The sequence below is a fragment of the Anguilla anguilla genome, chromosome 1 (genome assembly GCF_013347855.1).
Source record: "Anguilla anguilla isolate fAngAng1 chromosome 1, fAngAng1.pri, whole genome shotgun sequence".
In the NCBI taxonomy this organism is placed as follows: domain Eukaryota; kingdom Metazoa; phylum Chordata; class Actinopteri; order Anguilliformes; family Anguillidae; genus Anguilla; species Anguilla anguilla.
Genome location: NC_049201.1, coordinates 87,167,062 through 87,185,918, shown reverse-complemented (window position 1 = coordinate 87,185,918; position 18,857 = coordinate 87,167,062). Strand labels below are relative to the sequence as shown.

The following is an 18,857-nucleotide window of genomic DNA, read 5'->3' as shown; positions in this document are numbered from 1 at the left end:
GTTTTGACTCTCTCTGTCCCTTCTTCATTGTGGGTGAGGTCAGAATTACTGTCTGGTTAACTTTTAGACAGCTCAGACTGGTTCTGGTCTGAGAGAGACAGGCCTGTTCTGCTGGCTTTGCCCTGTTTGTGTGTTTCAGATTGTACCATGTCCTAATTAATTGGCCTACTTTTTTGCAGAAGGACGCTGTGGTATTTTAAACGTGTTTGGCCTTGATGCTGGCTGCCGGTTATTGTAACTCTGCAGTCTTGAGCCGTAACACCATCACCTGACCAAAAATTATCTATGGCATGGATTCATGAAAAATACATAACCCAAAAACACATACAAATCCAAAAACACTTTAAAATACAGTTAAGATCACACACAGCAATTCTTACAATTAACCACAGCAATGCTTTCACAACCTTTTGTGCTTACCCCTAATTTGAATCTGTGCATGTGTTTTCCCTTCCAACGATTGGCTGGGGTGGTTGAGGTGTGTGCGTGTGCGTGTGCGTGTGCGTGTGCGTGTGCGTGTGTGAAAATAACACTCATCTGGTTGACATGCTTTGCAGCACTATGATCATTGCAATTATGGTTCCTTTTCTAAAGGAGAGTGTAATCACAAATATACTGACCTGGATAACATATCTTTTTTTTTATTTTTTTTTTAACATATTTTAAATATGTTCTGCACTGCATTGGGAGGATTACTTTCTTTACATGCATTCATGAGTTTTAGCTCATAGTTTTATGCCTGATAGAAATAGGGCAGTGTAACAGTTCTAATTTCCTCAATTTTAATACACACGCACACACACAGTTATTTCAGATATGAATTTCTCCCTCCCCTTCCCCGGCAGATTTATGCTCAGTCCTCTCAGTCCTTAGTGATCTCTGAAAAAACAACAGAAATAAAGAATTTTAGCCCTAGAACCGTATCCAAAATTCACAAGAAACACCGTGCATTACAGTGTGGGAGTGTGTGGTGTAGTGTATGAGTGTGCATTACAGTGTGGGAGTGTGTGGTGTAGTGTATGAGTGTGCAACACAGTGCATTACAGTGTAGGAGTGTGTGGTGTAGTGTATGAGTGTGCATTACAGTGTGGGAGTGTGTGGTGTAGTGTATGAGTGTGCATTACAGTGTGGGAGTGTGTGGTGTAGTGTATGAGTGTGCAACAAAGTGCATTACAGTGTGGGAGTGTGTGGTGTAGTGTATGAGTGTGCATTACAGTGTGGGAGTGTGTGGTGTAGTGTATGAGTGTGCATTACAGTGTGGGAGTGTGTGGTGTAGTGTATGAGTGTGCATTACAGTGTGGGAGTGTGTGGTGTAGTGTATGAGTGTGCATTACAGTGTGGGAGTGTGTGGTGTAGTGTATGAGTGTGCATTACAGTGTGGGAGTGTGTGGTGTAGTGTATGAGTGTGCAACACAGTGCATTACAGTGTGGGAGTGTGTGGTGTAGTGTATGAGTGTGTGGTGTAGTGTATGAGTGTGCATTACAGTGTGGGAGTGTGTGGTGTAGTGTGTGATTGTGCATTACAGTGTGGGAGTGTGTGGTGTAGTGTATGAGTGTGCATTACAGTGTGGGAGTGTGTGGTGTAGAGTATGAGTGTGCAACACAGTGCATTACAGTGTGGGAGTGTGTGGTGTAGTGTATGAGTGTGCATTACAGTGTGGGAGTGTGTGGTGTAGTGTATGAGTGTGCATTACAGTGTGGGAGTGTGTGGTGTAGTGTATGAGTGTGCAATACAGTGTGACAGGCAACCATTTGACATTTTTCAAAGTGGTAGCGGTTGAGTTTGTCAGTCCTTTTTGATGTTTTAAAAAGGTTATTGACTGTGCCAGCACAGTGTGCAGCAACTGCGTGGTAGTGAGTGTGAGGTACAGTGTGTGGTAGAGTGTGAGAGAGAGGGGTAGAGTGTGGTGGAGTGTGTGAGTGCGTGAGAGGGGTAGAGCATGGTGGAGTGTGTGAGAGAGGGGTAGGGTGTGTGAGTGTGCGGTGGAGGGTGTGAGTGTGTGGTAGTTTGTGTGAGTATGGGGTAGAGTGTGTGAGTGTGTTTGGATGCTTTTTTAAGAGGTCACTGAGTGTGTCAGATTCAAGCTCACTGCTGATGAGAGATGTAAACACAGGAATGACCATGACTGACCTGCAGCACCTCTCTCTAATATTAACTGCGATGACAGCTGAAACCATGGCAACCAGACCCAAGGAGAACAGCACTGACTTTAGTGTACACAGCGAGAGGCCAGGAGATGGTGTTACTGGAGGAACTGGACCTACAGGAAATAAATAACATCACACAGGACCCCACAGAGACAGCTACTGTTACACACTATCACACATGCAAATGAACAAATAAGCACTCACACATGCACACACACACACACACACTCAGTGAGAGGAGGTGTCACAGGACAAATCTGAACTAGCAAGAAATGACACAATACCCCAGAGACAACTGATGCTACACACAAACATATATGCACACACACAAGAACACACACACATTTTTGCATACACGCGTTAAAACACACCCACGTACACACTCATGTACTCTCAATCATTCATACACACAAATACATTCATACACAAACACACATACACAAGCAGGAAACATTACAAAGAATAAGCACTACAATCATATCCCATGGTGAACACTACTGCCTACAGCCTTAAATATAAAAAAACAACTGACAGAACCACAGATGCATGGGAAGCATATACACATGTCAGACAGATAAATGTATACAGACACAATATTTGCAAACAGACTTGCAGGCATTATCCACAGACAGACTACATGACTTACAGAGGTCCTTTGTGGATTCTGACTGCGTCTCTGTGTCGACCCGGTTACTGCTGTGGCAGTGGACGGTCCCGTTGGTTGCCGTAGCGGTGATGTTGACTCCTGTCAGCGAGGTTGTATTTGCTACCTGTGTGCAGTGGGCGTGGTCACAGGTGTAGCTGGCCCAGGTGTCTTTAGCAGAGCAGTTCACTGACATGTTACAGAACCCTCCAGCAGAAGAGAGTAACGCCACTTCCACCTGGGGTGTGGGCAGGGCCTCTGCAAAACAACAACCAATCCACAGGGCTAAAGCTGTGGCACATTCCATCATATAGACTCATAGGGATCTCCTACATCATATCATGTTATGTCATAATAATCCTGTATATTTCAAATGTTATCATGTTATAATAATCTCAGAAATCACGTCATGTAATATAATCTCATGATAATCTCAGAAGTCACATTTATCTACAGAATTACACTGTTATTTAAATGCATTAATGTTGATCTATTCTACACCCATATCTTTCCTGCACCCATTTGTTTGTCTGTTTACAGCACAGACAGCAAAACTGTATTATTCCTACCTTGAACTGTGACCCTGTAGGTAGCAACATCGCTTTGTTGTCCTTTATGGTTAATTGTTGTTGCTGTGTAGATTCCACTGTGTCTCTCCTGCATGTTCTTCAGCAGCAGAGAGAAGTTCTTCTCATCAAATTCTGTCCTGGTTTTATAATCTCCAAATGTTTCCAGATATTTAGACTGAAGAATGTATCCCAGTACAGCTGTAGTGCCATTAACAGTCCACAGAAACTCGAGAAACTGTAATTCTTCATATCCCTGCACATCCAGACGAACAGAGCCTCCCTCACGCACAAACAAAGACTCCTCAGCTCTGGAAACTGGAGAGAAACAGAAAATGTACATTTAAAAACTTTCAATCAAACGCTGTTCTGCAGATACTATATGCCACACATTATACCATTAAATGCAAGCATACAGTTACAAGATATTGTTGCACATTATGTTCTATTCCTGTTATGCCAGTGCCTATTCAATGCTCCTGGAGTTGACCAAATTTAAGAATCCAGTATCTTCAACAGGGCACGGCACTAATAATCCCTTCTGGACGTAAATGCTGTTCGTTGGCATGAGAGAGCAGAAAAATATGCTAATGAATCTTTACTAAGTATAAAATGCCAACCAAATAAATGTGCCTATAGACAGAAATCAAAAAGATGGAAGCAAGTGTTGCTTTGCAGGTGACAAAGGTGATAAAGAGGAATGAACCACATAAAATAAGAAGTAAGTGACCTATTATATAAATGCACATTATAAATAGATGAAGTGCACTGTACCTGAGGACAGCAGTGTGGACACCAACAGGACGAGCATTTTCAGTATGAGAGAGATCAGTGACTTCCTCTGTAGCAGTTAAGGTGTGTGTGTGGTAGGGGGGCTTTAAAATAAAAGGCTCTGTGTGGGTTGAGTTATTTCCCTTTCTCAACTTGTGCTAGCTCACAAACTTCACACAGGAAGTTTATCTCACGTGAAGATTGCAGAGGCTGCAGTGTGGCTGACTACCTCCTGTTTGTATTTCAGTTTCTGTGCATATCACCACAGTATTGCATAGCTGAGAATGACCATTATGGACTTTATATGTAAACTCCAATCTTAAAGAGCAAGTGCTGTAAAAGCATTCTAGATCTATACATTTATACTTGTTAATACATGTCCATTGTAAAGTGACTGCTTTGTATATTACTCATCATATATTATATATTAGCTTTTTTGTTATTATATGACCACTAATTTAACCTATCCATATTACAACAGAAACCACGGAAATGAGAAAGAGAACAAATAACATCATTGCTGAGATATATTGTTAGTTGAAAATATTGTACTTTATCAATGATTCTATGGAATCAACCAAAACTTCAGTATCAGATCGAATATGTACCGAGCAAGGGCTGACTGTGGCTCCACTGCTCTCCATTGGTAAAGCTAAAACAGGACGTGTTTTTCATCCTCTGTTCATCCATACAAGTAACACCTATGCAATTTACATATAGTTCCCATTATGGGCAGAGTATATCTACTGCACGCTCATCTTGACATTACAATGAATCCATGCTGTTAAAAACTTGCGTAAGTCACTCTGGATAAGAGCGTCTGCTAGATGCACGTAATGTAATGTAAGGTAACGTAATGTAATGTAATTTAATGTAATGTAACATAATGTAATGTAATGTAATTTAATGTAATGTAATTTAATGTAATGTAACGTAATTTAATGTAATGTAATTTAATGTAATGTAACGTAATGTAATGTAATGTAACATAATGTAATGTAATGTAATGTAACATAATGTCATGTAATGCTTGAGCAGTTTGTGCTAAGCCTGCTGACAGCCACTGCCCACTGGGTGCGCTGCCATAGACACAAACTCGCTGGATGCTTCCGTTGCCCTGGCGGAGGATCACCTCAGCGCCCTCCTACCTCGTTCACCGGCACCTGCCCCCGCCTCCTCTCCCTACCTTATCCCCCCACAGTCCCCAGTCTCAGTGCTTGCAGCGCCGGACACTCAGAGATCTCCTCAAGCGCCTGGGCAGGACGCCTGCCATTACCGGTCGCTGCCAGGATCAGGTTCCCTGACCCTCGCCTACACTGCAGCCAACAGGACGGCCCCCGTCTACTTACAGGACATGATTCAGTTCTATACCCCTGCTCGCCCACTCTGCTCTGCGGCAGCAGGGCGCCCTGCACCCCCTCCCACTCGAGTAAAGGGATCACGGAGCTTCTCCACCCTAGCTCCCCAGCGGTGGAACGAACTCCCCGTCCCTCTTCGAACCTCTCCCTCACTACCCATCTCTGCCGTGGTCTGAAGACGCATCTCTTCAGACTATACCTGGACTAACTGCCACCACTCTGTGAATAATTTCACATTAAATCCCCTCTTTCATGACACCCATGTTACATGTACCCCCATTCCAGCACTTTTCAGTAATTTGTATTTGTCCTAATATTGTAGCTTGTTCTTCTCCCTAGTTTGGCTTGGCATAAGTTAGGTCAGAATAATGTTCACTGCGTGAACTGAACTGTGTTCTTGGCTATAAATAGCTGTACAAAATGAGTATTGTACCTTATCGAACCTGTGTATTGTAGTTGTCCAATGACCATGGTATGCACTTTTGTACGTGGTCAGGAGGGGATGTACCCGATACCGGTATGGATTCAAGGGGGTACAGGACAGGCTTTGCTGGATTCAGGGTGTAAACAAACCATGATTCACCAAAGTTTGGTTTGGCTCGAGGCATTGGTGGAAGCATCGTGGGTGTCAATAAGGTGTGTGCATGGGGATATTCACGATTACCCAGTGGTGCTGTGGTTAGCTCCTGCATATCACTTACCTCTTATTGGGTACTGATTGGCCAAGGTTTACTAGTGTAGTGTAATCTACCTCTGCACTGGAACAGATACTGCAGCAGCTGTGCTATCACACCACCAAGGCAGAAAAGAGCTGAGAGTCAATGTTCCCTGATGGTGGTCCTCATTTATACCCAGGATCTATTCCACTGCATTAGAGTGGAGGAGCACTGCAGAAAAGCAGCACTGGAGATGTAGGGGATCGAACCCTGGACCTCATACACGCAAAGCATGCGCTCTACCACTGAGCTACAACCCCACCCATCATGTCCTCTTGAGCAAAACGTTTTCCATTCACAGGCAATGAACAATATATAAACATTTATATATATACATACATACACATATACACCCGGAAGCAGCACATATACAACCTTGTTGAGCTGCGAATTAGTAGAAACAGGTGCGTCAAATTAGGGTAGAAATGAAAACCTACGGGATCGTAGGCCAGCAGGAACAGGGTTGGGCAGCTGTGCCTCATCAATGTTCACCACTGGTTTGGTGCTCCTATCAAACTAACATGGTACTTCAGCAGCATAGATGAATACAGGCAATGGGCAAAAGATAAATTCACAGAACCATGGAGATGCTGGGGATTGAAGCCAGGACTTCATACATGCGAAGCATGCGCTCTACCACTGAGCTACATCCCCTCCCGGGAGCTTGTGTGCAAAACATTTTCCACAGGCAGTGAAAAAAGATATCAATGCACCCGCAAACAGCAATGAGTGGGTTTCAGACGTTAAAGTTATATTATTACTTTATGGATTTCCAGGCAGAAGAGGTGATGGTAATGGTAAAGGAAGATGTTTTTATTCTAATTTGATGAATTCCTGCCAAACTTAATATTTCAAATAACATGAGTCCCCAGATCGCGTGTGCTTGGTCTCACTTCATTTCATCATTTGGTTTCTGAGATAAAAGTTTTTTTAGTGTTTGTACTGCCCCCTATTGGTTGATGTGAATATACCTCGTGTTATATTACTTTCTATCCTTTAGCATGCATACCAAATATATTTAATTACGAGGTGAAAGCACTGCATAGTTATCGCCTATTTTGTTGTAGGTCCTGCCCATTTTAAAGTTCAGTGGTTAATGAACCCATGAAACATGCAGAGCAATTTGGGTGCAAATTGGTTCACAAGCAAAAAAAAGACCTTAGTGAATTTTTTTTTTAAACACAATGGTGGAAAATCTATATAGAATGACCTAAGTAGTTAAATTGTGAACATTGGCCATACACTGTAGGAGGTATTGATTATTTGATTACAGCGATAACCATGGTATGAAGGTATCAGTAAGGTCTTCATTAGAACAGATACTGCAGCAGCTGTACTTTACACCACACGACCAAGGCAGAGAAGAGCTGAGAGTCAATGTTCCCTGATGGTGCTCCTCATTTTGACCAAAAAACTGTGTCACTGCATTAGAGTGGAGGAGCACTGCAGAAATGCAGCACTGGAGATGAAGGGGATCGAACCCTAGACCTCATACATGCAAAGCATGCGCTCTACCACTGAGCTACATCCCCACCCATCATGCCCTATTGAGCAAAACATTTTCCATTCACAGGCAATGAACAATATATATATATATATATATATACATACATCCACATATACACCCGGAAGCAGCAGTGAGCGGGTGTAAGCGGGTATTGGGTACCTCTGTATACGCAGGCTTCTGTCATAGTCAATCTCTTAATCAGTTAAGGTGGCTGAATATGGCTTCCACCATAATTGTGTGGTTAAACTTCAGCACAACAGAGGTTTGGCTTTTTGCCATTTGCTGTCAGTGAACTCCATTCATTTCACACAGATGGCTTCAGGTTTCCACACTCTGAGCGAACGAGAGCCAACGGATGTCAGTTTGTGATTGAATCTATTTTTCAGTTGGAATTATTTGCCATATAGTACAGACCACACAGTAAATGAAATATAAGTGGGTCTGACCAGTTAAAACATTTGGGATGTGAATATGGGATTTTTTTAAAGAGCACATATAGCTATTAGAGGTGAGAGGTAAAGCACAAAGCCGTAAGGCTGTATAATATCCAAATCTTGGGGGAGGGGCAAATTAAAGCTGTTGGAGATGCTGGGGATTGAACCCTGGACCTCATACATGCAAAGCATGCGCTCTACCACTGAGCTACATCCCCTACCCATCATGTCCTATTGAGCAAAACATTTTCCATTCACAGGCAATGGACAATATATATATATACATACATACACATATACACCCGGAAGCAGCACATATACAACCTTGTTGAGCTGCGAATTAGTAGAAACAGGTGCGTCAAATTAGGGTAGAAATGAAAACCTATGGGATCGTAGGCCAGCAGGAACAGGGTTGGGCAGCTGTGCCTCATCAATGTTCACCACTAGTTTGGTGCTCCTATCAAACTAACATGGTACTTCAGCAGCATAGATGAATACAGGCAATGGGCAAAAGATAAATTCACAGAACCATGGAGATGCTGGGGATTGAACCCAGGACCTCATACATGCGAAGCATGCGCTCTACCACTGAGCTACATCCCCTCCTGTGAGCTTGGGTGCAAAACATTTTCCACAGCCAGTGAAAAAAATATATCAATACACCCTCAAACAGCAATGAGTGGGTTTCAGACCTTAAAGTTATATTATTACTTTATGGATTTCCAGGCAGAAGAGGTGATGGTAATGGTAAAGGAAGATGTTTTTATTGTAATTTGATGAATTCCTGCCAACTTAGTATTTCAAATAACATGAGTCCCCTCGTGTGTGCTTGTTCTCATTTCATTTCATCATTTGGTTTCTGAGATAAAAGTTTTTTAGTGTTTGTACTGCCCCCTATTGGTTGATGTGAATATACCTCGTGTTATATTACTTTCTATCCTTTAGCATGCATACCAAATATATTTAATTACGATAGGTGAAAGCACTGCATAGTTATCGCATATTTTGTTGTAGGTCCCGCCCATTTTAAAGTTCAGTGGTTAATGAACCCATGAAGCATGCAGAGCAATTTGGGTGCAAATTGGTTCACAAGCAAAAAAAAAACCTTAATGAATTTTTTTTTTTAAACACAATGGTGGAAAATCTATATAGAATGACCTAAGTAGTTAAATTGTGAACATTGGTCCTATACTGTAAGAGGTATTGATTATTTGATTGCAGCGATACCCATGACCTTCATGGTATGAAGGTATCAGTAAGCTCTTCATTAGAACAGATACTGCAGCAGCTGTACTTTACATCACACGACCAAGGCAGAGAAGAGCTGAGAGTCAATGTTCCCTGATGGTGCTCCTCATTTTGACCAAAAAACTGTGTCACTGCATTAGAGTGGAGGAGCACTGCAGAAAAGCAGCACTGGAGATGCAGGGGATCGAACCCTGGACCTCATACATGCAAAGCATGCGCTCTACCACTGAGCTACATCCCCTACCCATCATGTCCTATTGAGCAAAACATTTTCCATTCACAGGCAACAAACAATATATACATACATATATATATATACATCCACATATACACCCGGAAGCAGCAGTGAGCGGGTGTAAGCGGGTACTGGGTACCTCTGTATACGCAGGCTTCTGTCATAGTCAATCTCTTAATCAGTTAAGGTGGCTGAATATGGCTTCCACCATAATTGTGTGGTTAAACTTCAGCACAACAGAGGTTTGGCTTTTTGCCATTTGCTGTCAGTGAACTCCATTCATTTCACACAGATGGCTTCAGGTTTCCACACTCTGAGCGAATGAGAGCCAACTGATGTCAGTTTGTGATTGAATCTATTTTTCAGTTGGAATTATTTGCCATATAGTACAAACCACACAGTAAATGAAATATAAGTGGGTCTGACCAGTTAAAACATTTGGGATGTGAATATGGGATTTTTTTAAAGAGCACATATAGCTATTAGAGGTGAGAGGTAAAGCACAAAGCCGTAAGGCTGTATAATATCCAAATCTTGGGAGAGGGGCAAATTAAAGCTGTTGGAGATGCTGGGGATTGAACCCAGGACCTCATACATGCAAAGCATGCGCTCTACCACTGAGCTACATCCCCCACACATGCAGGGTCAATGGGGATGCAATCCATTCACAGGCAGTGAAAAAATGATATCAATGCACCCGCAAACAGCAATGAGTGGGTTTCAGACGTTAAAGTTATATTATTATTTTATGGATTTCCAGGCAGAAGAGGTGATGGTAATGGTAAAGGAAGATGTTTTTTATTGTAATTTGATGAATTCCTGCCAAACTTAATATTTCAAATAACATGAGTACCCAGATCGTGTGTGCTTGCTTTCATTTTGTTCTTTCATTTGGCTTCTGAGATAGTTTTTGATTTTGTAGTGCCCCCTATTCATAGATTTGAATATACCTACAGCTATATATTGGGGAGCCACCCTTAAACATGAATACCAAATTTAATTTCAATAGGACTACCTGGTAGTTATCGCAGGTCCCATTTTAAACTTCATTGGCTAATGGCAGCCATTATGGTCCTTTATGGTGCCTAGATGCCTAGAATATGGGTTTTTTTTTTTTAAGGGCATATATAGCTATTTCCGGCACAGTGTGGCTTCAAGAGGATAATTCATTCTTCAATAGATGTTTTTAAAAAGTCAAATATAAAGCAATTAGTATCTAATTTTTAAATAATTAGAAGAAAAACCAGCAAACACAGTTGTTCCCCAGGACCAGGGTTAAGAAACACTGCCGTAAAGCATGGGTGTCCAAGCTTATCTAAAGAGGGCCAGTGTGGGTGCAAGTTTTTTCTTTAGCCCAGCTCTACAACACTACAGCGCTGATTCAACTAATTAACTAAAACGGTCTTAATACCTTGGTAAGTAGAACCAGGTCTCTACACTGCACTCACGCCAGCCCCTTTCAGATAAGACTGGACATTCCTGCCTTAAAGTATGGCTATTATATCATCGACTTACAGGCAGTATTGGTGTTGATAGAGGTAAAGCAGAAAGCCTTAAGGCTGTATGATATCCCAAACTTGGGAGAAGGGCAAACTAAAGCTACTGGAGATTCTGGGGATTGAACCCAGTACCTCATACATATAGCTGATTCAGTGCAATGGCCAAATACCTCAACCACTGAACTGCATCCTTAGATTACTTATATGATCGCTCCACTCACAGTTAATCCACACACAAAAAAACAAACACTTTTTTAAAATATCTTTTTTTTTATCTCAATTTAATTCATTCTAATCTTAGATTTATTTATGCTCTTTGCAAAACTACCCACACATTCCAACACATGGAAAAATGTTCAGAAAGTAGATGAACTAGTAAGGAGGAAGGGGGATAAGACAGAGAGGTCTGTAACCTAGCTCCAAATGCATGTGTGTAATTTACCTGTGCTTATAAACCAATATCCAGGCCTTACTTCTCCCTGTGAATATTGCTCATCTTGTTTTATAATGTGTTTGATTGAATTTTAGACATTTAGTTTTTCCTGTCAAGTTTTCACGACGTATTTGGCTGTTCGTTATCATAAGTAATATCAAGCACATGATTCGAGATTAAAGGTGCTTGCTATTACTTATGATAATAATCACTGCGATACCTAAACTGAGTTCTCCTGTAAAATTTTCCCCAATAAAGCTCTTCATGTGACGCAATGGTAATGACGAATATGTACCAGACACAGAGAAATAAAACAAACTAAAATCTAAAAATACTTCAAACATTAATAAATAAAAGAAAGAAACTGAAATTAAGCACTACAGTTATGTGAGCTGATTTCTATCGTGATTCAAGACTACCGGCATGCAGCGCGGCCGCCAGCCCCTAGCCGCCATGTTGTCGGAATGAAAGCTCCCGGAGCTGGAGAGTTTTGGGGCTGAAATCCGTTGCCATCCACCTCCTCTGCCTGTAAGTTGAGTGTCCGGCTTTAGTTGGATGTGGGTTTTGATCCGCAAAGGGACTTGTGCTCCAAGCGATGTCACTATATGCGGATTCTTTATATTATTTAGAATATTTTTCATCCATTGTTCCTGTTCTCTCGTCTCTTCCTCCTCTCTCGATCCCGTCTTCCTGTCAGACGGTCCGGGGCCTCTGTTGCTGCTGCTGCTGCAGCAGACCGGCAGCAGAGCGGTGCCCATAGCAGCTCCTGCTGGCATTTGCGAAAGCGCTTGGCCCGGTCCCCGCTGTGCCCGACCGCGGGCATACGCGCCTGGCAGTGCGGCTCAATTTGTCCGCCTGCGCGCTGTAAGACACTGCTCGGCCATGCATTGTTCTGACAGGCTTTGTGAGTTTATCGATGGCTTTGCCCCTCCGCTGACTGGCTGTGTTGTGCATCAAATCCAGGCCGTGTGATGATAGCTGGTTAGCCAGTTAGCTTCTTAACACAGCAACCACAACACTCACCGGCTTCACACTGTGTCCTTCTCTCGGGGAAAACGGGTAAAAAGAGCAGGTTCCGCGCTGACTGCAGTTTTATTTTGCTGCGCTGTTTGTGTTCGGTTCGTAGTTATGTTGCTTGTCTTTTTGCTCGCTAGTCTGCTGGACGACAGCAGCCTTATCTGTCTTGCTAGCTTTGTTGTCATTAAACTTTTATTTTGATTTAGACTGTGCAATTCGTAGCCTTGTGTTGTTGGTAAGGTTGCGGGGTATGGAGTGTATGAAACATGCTGGTGTGGAAGCTGGATGAGCGGTTGGACTTACTGGGGGAGTTTCTTGTGAGCGGTCTTGGCACTGAACATGAGCTCCTTACCGCGGGGTTGAGGGTGGCGTTAAAGACCCCATACTCGGATGGTCATGACGAGCTGACACACTTAATGCATGCTTCATGTGACAAGCCGGGCATTCCCGTTTTGCTAATGATACTCGCTCAGTCCCGCTTGAGTTTGCAGTGTATCTGTAAGCCTCTGCCGTGTCGGCGATGTCATTGGCTATGTCGTGAGAAGGGAACCTGTGGCGTCTCCTCTGTGATTACCTGGATATTGAGCTGCGCTGGGTTTGTGTGCAGTACTTGCACTGTGTGACATGGATGGGGTCTTCTCTCCGTGGTTATCATGTGTTTGTGTTTGCCTACCCAGGGTGCAGAGGGTGTAAGGAGTGTAAAGTGCACAGAGGGTTTGTGTGCTGGTGTGCTCTAAGCAGTATGTGTGTGTGTGTGTGTGGGTACGCGCATGTCCGTGCGTGCGTGCGTGTGTGTGTGTGTGTGTACGTGCACATGCGTCTGTGTGGGTGTATGCGCAGGAATTGTGTCAATTGGGTTTGTTTCTTTCACTTGTTGCTGGTACATATTTTAAAGGTACAGTTCGCCTTTAACAGAGACTGAGTTATCTGGACCAGTGCCTGCCAGGACTGGGAATGGCTGAGTCAGTGGTGGATGATTGAATGTTTTGTGCAAATCCTGCAAACTGCGGTTGGCCTGTGGCAGCCTTCTTACTGCACCTGAAGTCGGAGTTGAACAGTCGTGATGTTGTGAAGTCTGTAGGGTGAGGTGTTTGGTGTGAACTGGATCGGTTCTGTATGAGCAGATGTTGCTTTTGCTGTTATGGTGAGTTTTCTGAATGATGGAGGACTCCAGTAAGGCATGCCAGGCCAGTGTGGATCGGGGGTGAAGGGTGTGTTTTGGCCAGAGGCTTGGGGGATGTCCCCATGGTGATTTGATCCCATGTGACACTCAGTTACATGTTGGGGTTTTTGGGTGTGGCTTTAACACCAGTGTCACACATACCGCCAGTGTTCCACTGCCCCTGCATGGAAGGATGCCCAGTACCTTTGTACAGAATTATGCCCCAGGCCAGTGCCCCTGTACGGAATGATGCATACGCACACACTCGCACTCACACACTCTCTCACAGTGGCATTACCTCTGTGTCCAGGTCCTTGTATTTGTGTGCAGGTACAGACCATGCTGTTTTCATTAGCTGCGCCAGTGCTGTTTTCCAGGGAAGGACAGCGCGGTTTCTCAGGGAAGGACAGCGCGGTTTCTCAGGGAAGGACAGCGCTGTTTCTCAGGGAAGGACAGCGCTGTTTCTCAGGGAAGGACGGTGCTGTTTCTTAGGGAAGGACAGTGCTGTTTCTCAGGGACGGACAGTGCTGTTTCCCAGGGAAGGACAGTGATGGCTGTGCTTACAGAGGGAGGTGTCATTACCTACTTTTGTGTTTTAAAGCTGTCATATTGGAAGATACAAGTCTCTATCATTAAAGGGTACCCCTCACCAAATCTGTGAAATGATACTGTTGTTGGTTCTGTTTTTTTTAAACTAAGCACCTGATTCACTTTCATAAGCTGTAAATGCGTGTGTAGGTTTGTGTGTGCATTCCTGCTTGTGTGTGCATGCCACCGTTTTGTGTGTGTGTACACGTGCATGCCTGTGTGTGTGTGTGTGTGTGTGTGCACGTGCATGCCTGTGTGTGTGTATGTGGATGGGTGTGTGTGTGTGTGTGTGTTTAGGTGTGTTGTTTATGGTGGCTATAAGAGGCTGGTACTTCAGTGCACATTCAAACCTTTTATCGCTTCTGCACTGTCAGGGGGGCATGAATTTAGCAGCCCCCCTGTGTGCATGCGTGTGTGTAGCAGGTGCTCTGTGTTACAGGTGCAGGGGGAATGAGCGTTACCTGTGCGTGTAACAGGTGCTCTGTGTTACAGGTGCAGGGGGAATGAGCGTTACCTGTGTGTGTAACAGGTGCTCTGTGTTACAGGTGCAGGAGGAATGAGCGTTGCCTGTGTGTGTAACAGGTGCTCTGTGTTACAGGTGCAGGGGGAATGAGCGTTGCCTGTGTGTTGAAGAGGAAAGCTGTGCTCTGGCAAGACTCTTTCAGCCCCCACCTGAAACAGCCCCCCCTCGACGCCAGCCTTCCCAGCATGCCCGTGGTGCTGACAGCAGGATCGGGCGCCCCCCAGGTGGGCCACGCCCCACAGTCCGCCCCACCTGGCCAGGCAGGAGGGGCGGGGCGTTCCCAGGACGACGCCATGGTGGACTACTTCTTCCAGCGTCAGCATGGGGAGCAGCTGTGTGGGAAACAGCGCTGGCCCACCGGCGACCACACCCACTCTGACAGCCAGGTGAGTCTGACCACACCCACTCCCACAGCCAGGTGAATCTGACCACACCCACACGAAATAGGTGTGTGTCTGATTGTGGGGTTGACTCAGGGCTGTACCTGTGGTCCTCAGGTGCGGTCAATGGATGAGCTGAACCATGACTTCCAGGCACTGGCACTAGAGGGGAGAGCCATGGGGGAGGTGAGGAGTGGAACTGGATTACAGGGACTGTACCTGTACTGTAACTGTGTGTATAATTTAAAGGGGTGTAACTCTAGTGTATAGCTTAAAGGGGTGTAACTCTAGTGTATAGCTTAAAGGGGTGTAACTCTAGTGTATAGTTTAAAGGGGTGTAACTCTAGTGTAGCTGTGTGTATAATTTAAAGGGGTGTAACTCTACATTACATTACATTATAGGCATTTAGCAGACGCTCTTATCCAGAGCGACTTACACAACTTTTACTTAGCACTTTACATTGTATCCATTTATACAGCTGGATATATACTGAAGCAATGCAGGTTAAGTACCTTGCTCAAGGGTACAACGGCAGTGTCCTTACCCGGGATACGAACCTGCGACCTTTCGGTTACAAGCGCAGTTCCTTACCCACTGCGCCACACTCCGTCCAACTCTAGCTGTGTGTATAGCTTAAGAGGGTGTAATTCTACAGAATAGTTTAAAGGGGTGTAACTCTAGTGTAGCTGTGTGTTATAGTTTAAAGGGGTGTAACTCTAGCTGTGTGTAAAACTTAAAGGGGTGTAACTCTAGTGTATAGTTTAAAGGGGTGTAACTCTAGTGTAGCTGTGTGTATATCTTAAAGAGGTGTAACTCTAGTGTATAGTTTAAAGGGGTGTAACTCTAGTGTAGCTGTGTGTATAGTTTAAAGGGGTGTAACTCTAGTGTAGCTGTGTGTGCAGTTTAAAGGGGTGTAACTCTAGTGTATAGTTTAAAGGGGTGTAACTCTAGTGTAGCTGTGTGTATATCTTAAAGAGGTATAACTCTAGTGTATAGTTTAAAGGGGTGTAACTCTAGTGTAGCTGTGTGTATAGTTTAAAGGGGTGTAACTCTACTGTAGCTGTGTGTGTAGTTTAAAGGGGTGTAACTCTAGCTGTGTATAGTTTAAGAGGGTGTAACTCTACAGAATAGTTTAAAGGGGTGTAACTCTAGTGTAGCTGTGTGTATAGTTTAAAGGGGTGTAACTCTAGTGTAGCTGTGTGTGTAGTTTAAAGGGGTGTAACTAGTGTATAGTTTAAAGGGGTGTAACTCTAGCTGTGTGTATAGTTTAAGAGGGTGTAACTCTACAGAATAGTTTAAAGGGGTGTAACTCTAGTGTAGCTGTGTGTATAGGTTTAAAGGGGTGTAATTCTAGTGTAGCTATGTGTATAGTTTTATAGTTTGAAGGGGTGTAACTCTCGTGTGTAGTTTAAAGGGGTGTAACTCTAGTGTATAGTTTAAAGGGGTGTAACTCTAGTGTAAAGGGGTGTAACTCTAGCTTGTTCTCCGCTCTGTCTAACGCAGCAGCTGTTGCCAGGGAAGAAGTACTGGGAGGCGGACGATTCGGCGAAAGATGGACCAAAAGGCATCTTCCTGGACCAATGGCGGGACAGCGCCTGGGGGGCGTCAGGTAGCCCGCCCTGCTTACTGTTGCTAACATTGTGCTAATGTTTCATTAACTTGGCGTCAGTGTTGACGCTGTGCTGCCATTGTATAAAGGCCGTGGGGACTCGCTAACAGGACTGATGTTATATCAGCCTGATTATGCTTGTGCTAATGTTCCGCTAACGTTCAGTTGTTTTAACGCTGCTCTAACGCTGCTCTAACGCTCCTCTAACGCTGCTCTATCGCTGCTCTATTGCTGCTCTAACGCTGCTCTAACGTTGCTCTATTGCTGCTCTAACGTTGCTCTATCGCTGCTCTCACACTCCTCTCATGCTCCTCTAACGCTCCTCTATCGTTGCTCTAACGCTGCTCTAACGCTGCTCTAACGCTGCTCTATCGCTGCTCTAACGCTGCTCTATCGCTGCTCTATCGCTGCTCTAACTCTGCTCTAACTCTGCTCTAACTCTGCTCTAACGCTCCTCTAACGCTCCTCTAACGCTGCTCTATCGCTGCTCTATCGCTGCTCTAACGCTGCTCTAACGTTGCTCTATTGCTGCTCTAACGTTGCTCTATCGCTGCTCTCATGCTCCTCTCATGCTCCTCTAACGCTCCTCTATCGTTGCTCTATCGTTGCTCTAACGCTGCTCTAACGCTGCTCTAACGCTGCTCTAACGCTGCTCTATCGCTGCTCTAACGCTGCTCGAACGCTGCTCTAACATTGCTCTAACGCTGCTGTAACGTTGTCTGCGTCTCTCAGATCACTCTGTGTCGCAGCCCATCATGGTACAGCGGCGGGCGGGGCAGGGTTTCCATGGCAGCAGCGAGGTGGGGGCGGTGCTGTCTCCGCGGTCGGAGAGCGGGGGGCTGGGCGTCAGCATGGTGGAGTACGTCCTGAGCTCCTCCCCCGCGGAAAAGCTGCACTCCTGCCTGCGCAAGGGGGCCTTCGTGAGTCTCTCTCTCTCTCTCTCCCTCTCTCTTTTTCCATCTCTTTCCACTTTCTTTCTCTCACTCCCTCTGTCTTTCACTCTTTCAGTCTCCCTCACTCTCCCTTTCTCTCTCCATCCCTCTTCCCCTCTCTCTCGCCCTCCCTCCCACTCCCTCTCTCGCCCTCCCTCCCACTCCCTCTCTCGCCCTCCCTCCCACTCCCTCTCTCCCCCTCCCTCCCAGTGTGTGGGCGTGTTTATGCAGTGTGTGGGCGTGTTTATGCAGTGTGTGGGCGTATTTATGCAGTGTGTGGGTGTGTTTATGCAGTGTGTGGGTGTGTTTATGCAGTGTGTGGGCGTGTTTATGCAGTGTTTGGGCGTGTTTATGCAGTGTGTGGGTGTGTTTATGCAGTGTGTGGGCGTGTTTATGCAGTGTGTGGGTGTGTTTATGCAGTGTGTGGGTGTGTTTATGCAGTGTGTGTTTATGCAGTGTCTGGGCGTGTTTATGCAGTGTGTGTTTATGCAGTGTGTGGGCGTGTTTATGCAGTGTGTGGGAGTGTTTATGCAGTGTGTGTTTATGCAGTGTGTGGGCGTGTTTATGCAGTGTGTGTTTATGCAGTGTGTGGGTGTGTTTATACAGTGTGTGGGCGTGTTTATGCAGTGTGTGGGCGTGTTTATGCAGTGTGTGTTTATGCAGTGTGTGGGCGTGTTTATACAGTGTGTGGGCATGTTTATGCAGTGTGTGTTTATGCAGTGTGTGGGCGTGTTTATACAGTGTGTGGGCGTGTTTATGCAGTGTTTGGGCGTGTTTATGCAGTGTGTGTTTATGCAGTGTGTGGGCGTGTTTATGCAGTGTGTGTTTATGCAGTGTGTGGGCATGTTTATACAGTGTGTGTTTATGCAGTGTGTGGGCGTGTTTATGCAGTGTGTGGGCGTGTTTATGCAGTGTGTGGGCGTGTGTGGGCGTGTTTATGCAGTGTGTGGGAGTGTTTATGCAGTGTGTGTTTATGCAGTGTGTGGGCGTGTTTATGCAGTGTGTGTTTATGCAGTGTGTGGGCGTGTTTATACAGTGTGTGGGCGTGTTTATACAGTGTGTGGGCATGTTTATGCAGTGTCTGGGC

General features: G+C 44.8%; 2 protein-coding genes and 7 non-coding genes across 10 annotated transcripts in view; 1 reads left to right on the top strand and 8 right to left on the bottom strand.

The window, feature by feature from the left end:
* Window positions 1-768: 768 nt before the first annotated feature.
* On the bottom strand, window positions 769-4,217 carry LOC118210839. The gene is made up of 5 exons (XM_035387298.1): window positions 4,132-4,217; window positions 3,361-3,675; window positions 2,795-3,049; window positions 2,132-2,261; window positions 769-879 (listed from the first exon to the last, which is right to left on the bottom strand). Exons 1-5 carry the CDS (start codon window positions 4,166-4,168, stop codon window positions 870-872), a joined length of 747 nt encoding a protein of 248 aa, XP_035243189.1. The 5' UTR covers window positions 4,169-4,217; the 3' UTR covers window positions 769-869.
* A 2,173-nt stretch (window positions 4,218-6,390) lies between these two features.
* On the bottom strand, window positions 6,391-6,462 carry trnaa-ugc. Its single transcript has one exon. It is a non-coding gene; the product is annotated as a tRNA-Ala (tRNA).
* A 322-nt stretch (window positions 6,463-6,784) lies between these two features.
* On the bottom strand, window positions 6,785-6,856 carry trnaa-cgc. Its single transcript has one exon. It is a non-coding gene; the product is annotated as a tRNA-Ala (tRNA).
* An 806-nt stretch (window positions 6,857-7,662) lies between these two features.
* Window positions 7,663-7,734, bottom strand: trnaa-ugc. Its single transcript has one exon. It is a non-coding gene; the product is annotated as a tRNA-Ala (tRNA).
* A 555-nt stretch (window positions 7,735-8,289) lies between these two features.
* On the bottom strand, window positions 8,290-8,361 carry trnaa-ugc. Its single transcript has one exon. It is a non-coding gene; the product is annotated as a tRNA-Ala (tRNA).
* A 313-nt stretch (window positions 8,362-8,674) lies between these two features.
* trnaa-cgc lies at window positions 8,675-8,746 on the bottom strand. The gene has a single exon. It is a non-coding gene; the product is annotated as a tRNA-Ala (tRNA).
* Window positions 8,747-9,560: 814 nt separating this feature from the next.
* trnaa-ugc lies at window positions 9,561-9,632 on the bottom strand. Its single transcript has one exon. It is a non-coding gene; the product is annotated as a tRNA-Ala (tRNA).
* Window positions 9,633-10,186: 554 nt separating this feature from the next.
* Window positions 10,187-10,258, bottom strand: trnaa-ugc. The gene has a single exon. It is a non-coding gene; the product is annotated as a tRNA-Ala (tRNA).
* Window positions 10,259-11,977: 1,719 nt separating this feature from the next.
* LOC118212978 (pumilio homolog 1-like) overlaps window positions 11,978-18,857 on the top strand; it is a 22,859-nt gene continuing 15,979 nt past the window's right edge. The window contains exons 1-5 of one of the 2 annotated variants that reach the window (XM_035391571.1): window positions 11,978-12,086; window positions 14,924-15,234; window positions 15,346-15,414; window positions 16,736-16,838; window positions 17,571-17,758. In XM_035391571.1, coding sequence (XP_035247462.1) covers window positions 14,935-15,234; window positions 15,346-15,414; window positions 16,736-16,838; window positions 17,571-17,758 — 660 coding nt within the window. In that variant the 5' untranslated portion in view covers window positions 11,978-12,086; window positions 14,924-14,934. Of the gene's footprint in view, window positions 12,087-14,923; window positions 15,235-15,345; window positions 15,415-16,732; window positions 16,839-17,570; window positions 17,759-18,857 lie in introns of both variants that reach the window. The other variant, XM_035391562.1, reaches the window with a different exon arrangement.